Source organism: Trachymyrmex cornetzi, unplaced genomic scaffold (assembly GCF_001594075.2).
Source record: "Trachymyrmex cornetzi isolate Tcor2-1 unplaced genomic scaffold, Tcor1.1 scaffold1202, whole genome shotgun sequence".
In the NCBI taxonomy this organism is placed as follows: domain Eukaryota; kingdom Metazoa; phylum Arthropoda; class Insecta; order Hymenoptera; family Formicidae; genus Trachymyrmex; species Trachymyrmex cornetzi.
The window spans coordinates 14,879-28,599 of record NW_017295765.1 but is presented as its reverse complement, the minus strand read 5'-3'; the positions used below and the strand labels follow the sequence as shown (position 1 = coordinate 28,599).

The following is a 13,721-nucleotide window of genomic DNA, read 5'->3' as shown; positions in this document are numbered from 1 at the left end:
ACGTAATGAAAAATGGGGAGTTCCATTTAAAAAATTCAAAGTGACCTTGCCCTGACCTTGACAACGCTTACTAAAAACGCCACCTAAAATCAAACCAATGGCACCATTTTATGTCCCCCTCAAAGTCCTAAAACTTTTGTCTGAAACATTTTTCCTTAAAATGCACTGTTCAAGAGATATTTGAGATGATAGATTAAAATGGGACACCCTGTATATATATATTAAGGTGGTTATTTTAACAATTTTGGAAATTTAATCGGGACACCCCTTAAAGTGGTTCAATATCTCAAAAAAATAACACCAGATTTTTTTAAATTTTCTGAACAATTTTAACCCGTGCCACCGAGGCATTGATAGGCAGAAAAACATCTTTGTGAATGAAATTCGGCTGACACTCTAATTCTTAACTAATTTTAAAGTTTGTTTTAATTAGCTCGAAATTGAATAAGTTAAAAGCTCATTTTGCATAAATTTTGATTACGGTCCAAAGTAAAAATTGCCGATCCAATAAAGTGAACAGAAAAAAATCAAAATTATATAATAACGAAAATATTGAAACGGCAATTTTTACTCATTCAATTTAAAGCAAATTAAAAAAAAACTTTAAAACTGATTAAGAATTAGAGCATCGCCGCGTCGGCCGAATTTTTTCGCCCACTATGCGGGGCCTTGAAAAATATTGCTTTTACCAGGTATGTAAATATGAAACCGGAATTTTTTAATAGAAAATACACGTTTATTGCATGAAAATGATAAAAAGTATTTTATTCGAAGTATTGCCCATCGCTAGCTATACATTTTTCCCACCTGTCTGACAATTTATGGATGCCACGCCAAAAAAATTGTTGCTCTTTTGAGCCAAACCAGTCATCTAGCCATTTTCGTAAGAAGTGAAGTGCTGCTGAGCAAGTGCGTGTCCCATCGATGCAAATAAGTAGTAATCGGACGGAGCCAAGTCTGGTGAGTAAGCCGCATGCGAAAGTATTTCCCAACCAAACGCCTCAATCGTTTCCTTGACCAATTTTCCTGTGATGGTGCATTATCATGAAGCAAAATCACTTTGTGTTGCCTTTTTTGATATTCCAGTCATTTCTCACGCAAATTCAAATTGATTCAAATTGATTCAAATTGATCATTTGTTGTCGGTAGCGTTCAGTACTAACGGTTTCGCCAGGTTTTAGCAGCTCATAATAGATCACACCTTTCTGATCCCACCAAACACAGAGCATTGTCTTCCGTCCATGGCGATTTGGCCTTGCAGTCGATGTCGATGGTTCGCCTGGAGTTACCCATGATCTTTTACGCTTAGGATTCTCAAAATATATCCACTTTTCATCGCCGGTCACAATTCGATGGAGAAATGACTTTCTTTTGTACCTGGCGAGCAGCATTTAGAAAGTAATTTTTTGGTTTTCCTGCTGTCTTTCATTCAGTTCATGTGGAACCCATTTTCCCATCTTCTGGATCTTTCCCATGGATTTCAAATGTATTGAGACGGCTTCTAGTGTCACATTCAATTGATCCGCGAGTTGTTGTTGAGTTTGAGCGTCATCCTCATCCAACAATGCTTGCAATTAGCTGTCTTCAAATTTTTTCGATGGTTTTCCACGTTCTTCGTTTCTCACGTCAAAATCGCCACTTTTGAATTTGAACCACTCAAAGCACTGTGATTTACCAAGAGCATGCTCATTGTAAGCTTCGACAATCATTCGATGCGATTCTGCAGCAGTTTTCTTCAAATGGTAACAGAAAATCAATGCTGTCCGCAAATCATAGTTTCCAGGCACAAAATTCAACATGTTCAACGCTATTACAAACTATACTGTTGTATGAAACTTGTATTGTTGTGAGTTGAAAATCTTTGTCAGATGTCAGAACAAGGAAATGGCGTCAATGACGCGGTCTGACGGCACCTATATTGACAGCTATGGCCATCTATTAGTAAATTCCGGTTTCATATTTACATACCTGGTAAATGGGAATTTTTTTTTAATAATGTTTTGACAGCTGATAATTATCAATATTCCTGTAAACTTCATGAAAATAAAGGGTGTGTTCCAATATTTACTACCAGTGCTGAAACTATACAGTATACGTTACGTGCGCTATAAATTTTCAGCACTGACAGTGAATATCGGAACGCATTCGAAGTTTTCAGAGGAAATTAGGCTTGTTCTTTTTGGCTGAACTTTTGCGCCAGTTTATCTTTCTCCCTCTTCTTTTCTCCTGGAGAAGACATTTACACTAAGAATTCATTTTTATGTAAAAATGAAAATAAGAGGAAATAATCTCCAACGACTTTGATCTTGACAAATGTTATCCAGGACATGATCCTGAACAATATTCAAAAGGTTTTAGCCGTCAGTCGGACGTCTTGCGTAATGCTAATGCCGGCAGTACTGTAACTTTCAAGCCTTGTAACTTGAAAAGTACGTAATGAAAAATAACTTTATTATAGTGTTTTGAAAAACTCTTGATACCAGTTATTAGATTCTGCCATAAAAAAGTGTTCCATTAAAAAAATCGATGTGACCTTGACCTAACCTTGGCGATGCCACCCAAGGTCAAATCAATGATACCTTTTTATGTCCCCTCCGAACCATACAACTTTTGTTTGAAACATTTTTCCGTATCTATTATAGTTTTCGAGAAATCTTAATGCATTATTTAAAATAGAACATTGTGTACGCGCGCGCGCGTGTGTGTAGATTATTCTACCTTGATTAGAAGAATTATCTGTTTTTGAAGCTGGCATTTCAGAGTGACATGTGAATTCATCTAAATCGTCATCACTATCCGTTCTTTGTGACACATCTTCCTGGAAACAATACAATCTTTGTAAAATAACGAAAGTTTGTACATATTTTCATTTTGAGTTATTATAACAATACAAAATATTCAAAGACACGAACCATTTTCTCTGACATCCATGATGGTAAACAGTAATAAAATTCTGGATGAGCAGGTACGGGCCTAAATGCAACTGCCATTATCCTTTTGAATTTATTTTTTATCAAACTGTGTAATGGTTTAATATCATTGCATGCGGAGATTTTTAATTGATTCAGCAGATCACCTTCTGGCAACATGCTCAAATGTCTGCACACCAATCGTAAATAATTTGTAATATTAATCTCGATCAGATTTTCTTCGCATTGTGCCACGGCAGCCTCCATATCCTCATAGCTTAGTGATTGCTGCAGTGCAAGTGACTTATAAACCGCAACCACATAACAATGACAATGTGCTAGACTCAACAATTTGCAATGCTCCATCAAACTTCGTTGATCTACCATAAAAAAAACAATTTTATTGTAAAACGTTTAATTACTAATATTAATAAAATAAGGTAATGCTAATAAATATATTCTTTAAAAGATCCGCATCTTTCTTTTACATTATTATCATATGTCAAAAATATTTACCTACCGCTAGAAATATTGTCAGAATCTTCGCTCTTTGGTTCCGGAGATGAAGGCTTAGTGTTACTTTCTGATTTCAGACTGACGAAATCTTCGGAAATTTGCTCTCCAATCTTAAAGGTGTGATCTTGATAGATATCTTTATTCTGGGGTGTTTGCAACTGGCCGACCAGTGCATCAATTAATAATGCTAACGAACAATCATACACATATACAGGTATAATAAGGCTTCCCTCATTGTCGACATTATCATAATTATGGTCTATAATATTAGCTTTCGATGTGCTATTTGCAGTAGTAGAGTGACTAGAAATTTTGGACTCTCTGCGTTCCAATGTCACAAATTCAGATAAATTCTCTGCGCACAATGTTGGAGACGTTACCTTTTCGTTCATATCAAGATCGAAAATATCAGAATCGTAATTCTTCTCAGAATTGTTACTTGTACAATTATCACCTGTGTACATTATCAAGCGGACATCTTTTTCAGTGGCTGGTAATATCGTGATAATGACATGTGTCGTGCTAATTCCTTTAACGAAACATTTCCATCTCGGATAAATATCTGACACATTATCTCTACAATTTTTTTCTAAAAAAGACGTTATACAATAAGGAATAATGTAAAAAGCTGTAGAATATTATATTTTCATAAAAAATGCAAATAAATATAATAACATAAAATGTCTATTAACTTTATAATGTGATACTTAACGATAAGAGAATAAAAACTGAAAGAGTGTTATTGTACCTCTTTGCATAAAGAAAGGTAACGGTGGAATATTCTCACGTGGCCTATTAAGAAGCATTTTAGTGAACCTTTGCGACTCCGCTGACGTAAATAATAGTTCTTTATTATGCAATTGTTTCATATGTTCCAGGAAGTTTCCCATAAGAATTCTGTTTGCACTATCTCTATCCTCATCGATATGAACAGAATCTAGTAAAATAAAATCAGTTACTTATTTTTTTTTCTTTTCTATTCATTGTTTAAAAAAAATAAGTTTCCTAACCATCAACGAACATCGAGAACAAGAGTTCTGCTTGCTGACATTTTGATAAAATACTCAGAGTATCGAAGGAGAAGTACATGGAATGTATTCTCTCGTCGATGATTGGTGTCGCCTCGAAAGGTTCGATTGGATTTGGACATTCTGAGATACAGTCTGTAGACACACCCACAGTACCATGATACTTAACTCCTTGGTGCGCTTGTCCGAATACAATCTCGGTGTCTTTTTCCACCGGTGTTACTTGGCACAAGAGGCTCAAGTATTCTAAGGTCAGTAGAGCGTTAATACATTCCTCGTCTATTCGGGCAATCTAATAAGACAAAAGTGACAGTAGATAGGATTTACAAAAACAATTTTAATATTACATGCAATATAAATACAAATAAACTTGTATGTATAAGTAAACATTATGAAAACATTTTTGTGTCAGATTTATAATAGTTATTACATATTCGCTTTATAATAAGTTCTCTCTCTCTCTCTCTCCCCCCCCTCCTCTCCTTCTTCTCCTCCCCCCCCCCCCTTTCTCTCTGTCACAACAAAAAATATATCCAAGTATATTATACTTATAAAGGAAATACAATCATGCGTAAGTTTTATCGACGACTTAAAACATAGCGCAAATTAGAGATGTAGAAATCGTCATTGTGCTTTGATTCTAAATTTATAGAGCACATACTTAAGTATCAATATACAAAATTTTCAAATTAATTATAATCTATTTATAGATTTAACAGATTTAACAGATAATATTACATTAAAGTTAGCATGTAGAGACAAATATCCTCGAGCGAGATAACCAAGTTGCACAGGCTCGAATGTCAATTCCGACGATCACGGGGGATCAGGAATAAGTTGGAGGAGTTGAATCTCACTTTCATGCAAAGCGCAGAGACCACTTCTCCACTTGAACCATGACACCCGCCAACACATCTCGGGGACGACAGATTTCGAGGTAAAAGATTCACCGGGGGAAGAACAACATTGATGGCTTACGACTGTGAGATGACGTGAAGCCGCGCAACTCTGAGCTGGAAGAGTTAGATCTGACAAGTTATCAAGACCTACTGGTCGTTCACTGCCTAGATCCTCACTTCCAACTAAAAATCACGCGGGTATAAAGATTCCGAAGAGAATACGGAGAACGAACGACGGATAAAGGATGCGATTCACGTGCCTGACCCAGAGGCGGTTGACTCTGCCTGCCTTAATCTTGCGCCAAGTCGTCTGATGATAACGAGACTTTATCCCGCCGAGGCTCTTCGCGGACGCACAGGCGAATGGAAATCCAGTTGGCTCATCTTCTTAGAAGAGGACTACGAATGAAATTCATCACCGCAAAACCCGAGCAATTAACTTCACAACTTAAGGACGACATCGCGCGAAGGCCATGCTACGACTTGATCATGTGACGGAAATTATGATCATTTTCAATGCGAACCGTGATAAAGAGTCGTCACCAGGGATTCGATGATAAGAGACTTGGGAGCACGTAGATACGTGCAGAGGTAACCGGACTTGCGGTGTGTGTTGTAAAATTACGCGAAAGCGAAAAAGATAATCCGATCACTGGTGAGCGCAGGGTGCGTATCGGGCCCTATATATACCTGAGGCAACTGATAGGAAAACCTCGTTCCGAGGACCCTCATCGATATCGAAGCCACACCCCGATAACGATAACGACATGTAGTGATATATATTTTTACATTCCTCGTTCTTTATTTCACAAGCCGTTCTTCGCTTCACACAATGCCGGAAATGCCAACCGAAAATGAGAGATCTCGCGTCTTTCAAAAGTAAGCGCTCCTCCTCGTCAGTACCTTCTTAAGAGATGCATGTAAAAAACCAGGATGCGCGCGCGTAATAACAGGATTATTGTACTCAAGTTTCATTCTTCTTTCAGTAGGAAGGACGATATAAAAATTGGAAGTAGAAAAAAAATTATAAAAAATACACTTGTCTAACCGGATGCGGACCTTGTACGAGACGCGCGTAGATAAATGTTTGCGTTATTCGTGATGTGATGATAACGTTTTTTGATGACTGATATAGATTTATTGTTAACTTCGGACTTCCAAATCATAGTTCCAATGAAAAAAAGATAATCAGAGAAAGCCTACGTTCCATGCGCGAGGTCCTTTGCCAATTATCGGACATGACCCTTGAATCCATCGGACTCACCAAGAGAACTTTGAAATTCAATTTTGAATTCCGAGGCCAATGAAACGGTGTGCGTGTACGCGCGCGCGCAACGTAATCACGTAAATATAATTCATCAGATGAGCGAGTGTTTATGGAGTCATTTTCATTTCAATTCGATCTGATTAATTATAATGCAAACGTTAGAGCACACATAATTTGCAAAGTCAATGAATGCCAAGGACACGTATTTACGCATTGTCAAGTCGATTGAGAAGTATAAAGATTACACTTTTTTTTCAATTTTTTCCAAGAGAATAAAGTTATCAATCGACTAAATTATTTCTCGTTGTGGAATAAAATATAATTGTATAGAATACATATCACACACACAGTTGGCGTATTATTGAAATTTGATCTTTTGATTAGCGCAATGCTACAGGTAATGAGTAAATCAGATAACAGTTATCTAGTTAACGTGAATTTATGCTAGTATTATATTTGTATTACGAAAATAATACAAATTTTAATTATTAAGTACATCTATAGAATAATAATTTCCCGTTTATCTGAGATTTATAAGAATAACAATAATTTGTGGTAATGGCTGCGTTCAGCAGAGAAAGCAACTTTGCAACTGTTGTAAAATTCTTCAATATGATTGGTTTTGCCCTTAGTTCCTCATTGGATCTAAATGTATAAACCAATCATATTCAAGAATTTTACAACAGTTGCAAAGCTGCTTTTTCTGCTGAACGCAGCCAATTTTCCAAATTTTAAGATTTAAATAATGTAATATAGTTAAATATAACATGTAAAATATTCAATCTTCCTTTTCCTTTCTTTAGAATTCATACATGAAAAAAACTTGCAATAAAATCGTACTGCGACGATAGAAAGCGTAAGTATCTTTTTTCTTATCGTCCTTCATCGTCAAATGACTGCATACGGATTTTATAAGCATCTCTATCAGAATTGGAAGAAAGATAAGATTAGAGATAAAGCTACATTACATGCTACGCCATGAAGTTAAAATATTTACGCGAATTGCGTTCTATTACTACATTGCTTTCGGTAAATTATTAGTTTAATATTATCCCTTTTATCGGAGCTATTTGTTCAATGACGAGAGATGTATTATCTTTTTCCTTTTCAATACCACAAAAATTACGCAATATTCTATGGGGAAATACTATTAATTATTATGTAAACTTTTATTCGTATAGACGTGCATTACGAAATCAATGGAAGGTAAACTAAGCAATCGCTAAGCAAATAAAATTCCCTCTAAATGCTTCTAATGTTCTATAATCTAGAAGGTAGGAATTGGGCAAAAACATGGAAACTTTCATCGAAACTTTGAGATTGCGGATGGGCATGCACACATATACTTATGTGATCAAGTGCATGTTATAATTATATGACAATTAAAACTGTACAGGGTGTCTCAAACTTACCGCATCATCAATGGCAAATTCTTCAAGTCATTTTGAAATGAAAATTCTAATTAAATAAAACCAAAATGGCAAGGCTATAGTAGTTTTTGAATTATAAGTATATATTTAAATTATAATAATGTAATCTTCTTACTTTCGCCCTGGTTTTGGAGTTTTTTGTTGTTATATATTTAAAATTAGCGAATCGTAAAACACGCTTAAAATTCGTGCGTTTAGATGTGATTGACATTTTGCGTTGTATATACTATGGATTTGTGAAACAAAATGCCAATTACACCTAAACAACCACGTGCAAACTTTAGGTGATACGATTCGCTAATTTTAAGTGCTTATAACTAAAACTTTTTTAACTTTTTTTAGTTTAAAAAACTAAAACTTCGACATTTTGATATTAAAATTTTCATTTTATTTCAAAATGACTCACGTGATGTCTGGGACACCCTGTATATATAGAAATAGACTATAGAGTAAATTAAATAACCGCTGAGAGATACTTACTATTAGATAGATTCAGTATCAAGCAAAATAAAACATTTTAGACGACTATATGTACATCAGAATAATTTTTGTGTTATCATACGCATTATCAAATTAGCTCAAGATAAGGATAGAGCTAATATCGTTGTATAGAAACATGTGAACTCAAGATAGACTTACCGGGATTACACATGTATTGATCAGTTTCTGATATACGTAATATTTTGATATAATTTGAATAAATGGTTTTGAAAATTACTAAATAGCTATTTGTACATTGCAACAAATAAAACAAATATACAAAAATAAGATATCAGGCACGGAATATTTCTTGGAATATTTACGATTGCGGATATCGTCAGAGATTACGTGAGATATAACACATAAATATCAACGATTAGTATTGCAATTTTTAATATTTCCACTGCTTTATAAATTACGTAGATATATATGTTACAAGTGTATCGCAGAATGAAGTATCGACTGAAGATATCTTATCACTCTCAAGATGTTCGAGAAATTTTAATCACGTCTTATCGATTTAAGTAAACTCATAGATACTTTTCGGTAAACTAAATTTTATTAAAATATTATAGATAGATTAAAAACATATGTAGAAATATATATAGAAACGCTTTTCGATAACTGATTAATCTGTATCAAACGGATTATTAGGCTGTCTTTATATTTATATGAAAAGACGTTGATGAGTATATTAATTGAATAATTATTATTTATTAACGACAAACACGCCCAAGCAAATACACCCCCCCCCAAAATACATGCAAAACTAAAATTTATATTAACATCGTACTTACTGCATCTGGTAATTGATGATACTGCAGAGGATACATATACATAGCAATTGACTGTGTAGGCATTTGTACATAACCACATTGTGGTTCAACCCAAACCTCCGTAACGATTTGAAAATCGCTGTATCCTTCCGAATCTTCAGTCCATACTTCTGCTTTGGCAATACCTCAAATGTCATAAAAAATCATTTATTTATTGTATCATGTCATCAAATAATCCTTTTATTTTATCGAGAAATAAATATACCTTCTTCCGTGTCATCTTCGGTACCACTATCGCGTTCTAATGCCACATTCGGTACAACATGTGGTGGGAACAAAACGTACTGAATAATACACGGATAAGAATTCTCGTCGTTCCCGAAGCCCTGCATTTGCACTTCCAACACCATGTTTGTGATGCCAGCTGCTGAATACGAGAAATTAAAGCCTTCTCCTAGACGTATTCTACAAATGGAATAGATATCTTACTTAACATCATTTTTGTAATTCTCATAAAATACCAATTTGAATATATTTACTTTGTAATTGTAGAGAGTATTCTCGCGATTGCAGTAATGTTTAGCCTAGACAAAGTAATTCCCGGGATAGTTTGAACGAACGGTCGCTTTACATGCCACAGCCAACGATTGTGGTATAAATATCTAGATAGGGTAGTTGTTAGACTACCTCCCAATAGCCCCAGTGCAGCCCTGGTGCAAGTTGGCTGAGTTCCGTCAGGAAACACCACCATACTCAGATTGCTTGGTATACGCTCATACCTTACGAGAATTCGCTCGAGTGATTTATGTATTATTGTGCAACATGGAATCTCACGTTGCTCCGTCGGCCTATTTGGCAACGTGAGCTTGGATAATCTGTCCACAAGATCTACAACTACGTTGTGACGGACGACACCTTCAGTGCCGCCGGCGAACGCTATATTGAGTACGACGCAGAGCGCTTTGCAATTAATACGAATTAATGAAAATGACACCGGCGGCTTTTCCGCCTCTCTATATATGAACTGGACATACGTGTGATTCTCAACTAGTACAAAAGTCGCCCAATTTTTCAACATAGCGTATAGTACGGCCGCTGCTTGCCGACTCTGAACGCATTGAAAACGACCGCTCTGATTTGCTTGATGAAGATGTCTTGGCAACGGTCTATCATAAGCTAGGATTAATGTAATTCTTTGAGTGTGCATCCAACGCGCCCACTGAAGCGGATCTAAAGAGACAACCGGTTGCCATATCTGTCCAAACTGTGGGCAGGCGGCGTCACTATAAAGTGATAACATATAATATATGAATGTCGAATTACGATTTTTCTTTATTTTAAAAAACTATATTCATTTGTTGCAACCATATCATAGTAATTATTTTGTTTATAAAACAAATAAATATACCTAAGTTGTACTGTACTTGGTGATGGATAAGATGATAAGTAAAACACAGGCATTCCGCTTCTGATAGTATCTGGTACACTATACCAAGTCCATCCGGATCCTGGAAACCAACTGAAGTGCGCTAACATATTGTCACTTTCGGTTAATGATGTCAATGCCGTCCAAAAACGGGAGATGACACCTTGGCGATAATGCGAGTTTAATGGTTTTTTCGATAGGCATGTAATGTCATGTAAAAATTCATATGGAGCTGTAATAAAAGCTAATTTCAGTTCAGGCTATGAATAAACGTAAATTATTATTTAACATCTTAAATTATTTATTATCTTCAATCTACCTTCTACGGTAATGGTATATTGTATCACGTTGGATAGAGATAATGATTTCGAAGACCACGGACATGTTATTAGATATTCCAGGAAAACGTTGGTTTTCCATAATAATACGAAATTTATTTCAAGAATGTCGTCACGTACGCTGGCTCTTTTTATTAAGTATCCTTCTCTTAGACGACAACACAGCAGACTGCTTAAAGTACAAGTAACTTTGTCGTCAATCTGTTTTTTCTTCAATAGTTGACCGCTTCTATGTCCATGGAAACAGTTATTTTCAGTTCGCCAACAGTGATGATCCGATGTATTACCGTCCGATATATTCCGAAACAATTGCCAGCATAAAAAATGTTCATGATAAAGATTCATATTTGTTCCATGTACAGGCATCTGTAGATAAAATAGTTATATTGTAATTAATGTTGCTACTAAGTAGGCACAGCGATATAGATTAAAAGTCTATGTACCACATATGAATTGAAGGACATGTAACTACCAAGCGTAGCTGCAGCAATAAAATACAATAGATCTTGATATGGCACTAAACCGTCCGCGCAATGTGGATTATACGCGCTGCCTACGCGCAAAAAGCTACATGCAACCGTCGTTGCGCGTAGCTGCTGTATAATGGAATCTAACGTGTGAGCATTCTTAATTCCGATGATACCATCCGTGACTATTACCATATCTGAAAATGTTTCTTTCTCTGCACTCTCTGTTCTCCACAACATTTTTTTCCATTACCTTGCATAGCGTATACATTAGGTAACATGTAACCCGCTAAATACAATCATAAATTACAAACTCACGTGCACAGCTATGCTCAGGTAAAAGTGTCAGAGCTAGCATCCCATATCTCAGCATATTTACAAAACTGGCTTCCGGTGAAACTATGGAGATATTACAATTATTTTTGTTCAAGCAGGTGCTACTTTCCTCAAAAAGCCTCCCTACCAAACGCTCACTCTCTGCCCTTAAATTTTCTAATTGCTGATTAGCTATGGCTGTGACAGTTGCCACTCTCTCCTCTAACAGGTACAACTGTTTTTCTACGTATTGTGTGAGAGAATTTACGTTATCCAAGGTGATCAGCCATCCTTGTACTAGTACTTGTTGCGCCGGACTTGTATAGAACGGCGTATGAGCTATCACAGTTACATAAATTTCAGGCTGCATCACGCGCCTGCTGCCTGGTATAGTAAACTACATATATACAGATATATAGTAAATTAAGAAACTTCCTTTTTATGAATTTGCAACGTATAAAGGAAAAGATACTCACAGGTCTAGTTATACCTTCTAAACATCGTTTCGTTGTCAGACACAACTCGTCAATGACAATCTCTCCGCTTTGTACATCCTAAAAAGACGTTAATTTTATTTCAGCTGACATATGCTGCTACAAAAATTAATATTCCATAACAAAATTATAATTTTATAATACTCACAACAGTGGCAAGCGACGGACTTAAATCTAAGCTAAAAACCATCCTATACTTGTGCGCCAAAAATACAATTGATGTCGTTGAAACAACTTTATAAAGAAATTGATAGTTGGTGTCTGTAGACCATGCGACAGGTTTATCCTTTGGCAGCACAGACACTATTTCCAGTTCTGGTTCTTCCTTACTTTTCATATTAGGGCATTGTATACTTATCACAGAGTCCAAATGCTCTAGTAACCATTGAGCTCTCACATTGCGAGAGATGGGAAAGCCCTTCTTCATTAACAAAAAGATAGTCTCTGCTTCTAACACAGTTCTATCCTGTACAAAGGAAAAGAATTATGGTCAAATATAATAATTACTAAAGTAATAGGTCTGTTTTTAGTATAGTTGAATTCTTTGTATTTAACTCGAACTGTTGCCAAAATCTATAATACAATTATGTATTACAATTACATTAAATCTGTAATACATTAATGACACTGAGTCTGTAACACTGTTTTTCTATTTAATTTATGTTAATTTTTCTATCCTTCTATCTATTTTCCATTGCGCTGAAAAAAACTCAAAGAGGAGTCAGAATGTCTGCACGTTTGTTATCATCCATCTTTGCAAACACTATGTAATTCGTTAATTTGTTAATATTTCGCATTAATAATTGCTATGGTTCTTATCAGCAGTTTTAATTGATTTGTGATTCAAGGAATCAAAACAATAAAAAATGAATACTAACTACACTGTTAGAAATGTTCTTAAATTTCATTAACTTTTAATGCACATTGGTGAATAAAGTTTAATTTCTCTGTAACTGAAAGGACTATTAATGCACATGTTAATGAGATTTAAGTTTAAAGTAACTGAAAAATTAAATGTAATGAAATTTAATATACTTTTCATTTATGAATATAAATGACATTTAATTAATCGTAATTGAAATAACTATTAATGTACATATTAATGAAATTTAAGTTTGTATTTTGTAGTTTGTATTTCTTACATGTCATTAACGTAAATTACTTTTCAGTTACAGATCTCGTACTTTTCATTAACGTGTAAATTAATTTCTATAATAATGTGTTCATTAATTTCAATACACACGTTCATCACATTTAAAACTACTACCTATAATTTGGTTTTTATTTACATCATTCATTACATTTAATTTCGTGCATAACCACATGCTTCCTTTACATGTTAATTAAAATTCATTGAGAAATTTCTAACAGTGTAT

General features: G+C 35.1%; 1 protein-coding gene across 1 annotated transcript in view; it reads right to left on the bottom strand.

Annotated features, from left to right (window-relative positions):
- The window catches only part of LOC108767111 (protein SZT2), a 28,269-nt gene that overhangs the window by 8,903 nt on the left and 5,645 nt on the right, over nt 1-13,721 (bottom strand). The window contains exons 2-15 of the mRNA XM_018516815.1: nt 12,494-12,811; nt 12,328-12,405; nt 11,855-12,248; nt 11,513-11,733; nt 11,051-11,435; nt 10,714-10,963; nt 9,845-10,588; nt 9,571-9,770; nt 9,327-9,490; nt 4,436-4,745; nt 4,174-4,362; nt 3,430-4,014; nt 2,913-3,289; nt 2,719-2,818 (exon numbers count right to left, since the gene is read on the bottom strand). Of these exons, the coding sequence (XP_018372317.1) occupies nt 2,719-2,818; nt 2,913-3,289; nt 3,430-4,014; nt 4,174-4,362; nt 4,436-4,745; nt 9,327-9,490; nt 9,571-9,770; nt 9,845-10,588; nt 10,714-10,963; nt 11,051-11,435; nt 11,513-11,733; nt 11,855-12,248; nt 12,328-12,405; nt 12,494-12,811 (4,315 nt within the window). The remainder of the gene's footprint in view (nt 1-2,718; nt 2,819-2,912; nt 3,290-3,429; nt 4,015-4,173; nt 4,363-4,435; nt 4,746-9,326; nt 9,491-9,570; nt 9,771-9,844; nt 10,589-10,713; nt 10,964-11,050; nt 11,436-11,512; nt 11,734-11,854; nt 12,249-12,327; nt 12,406-12,493; nt 12,812-13,721) is intronic.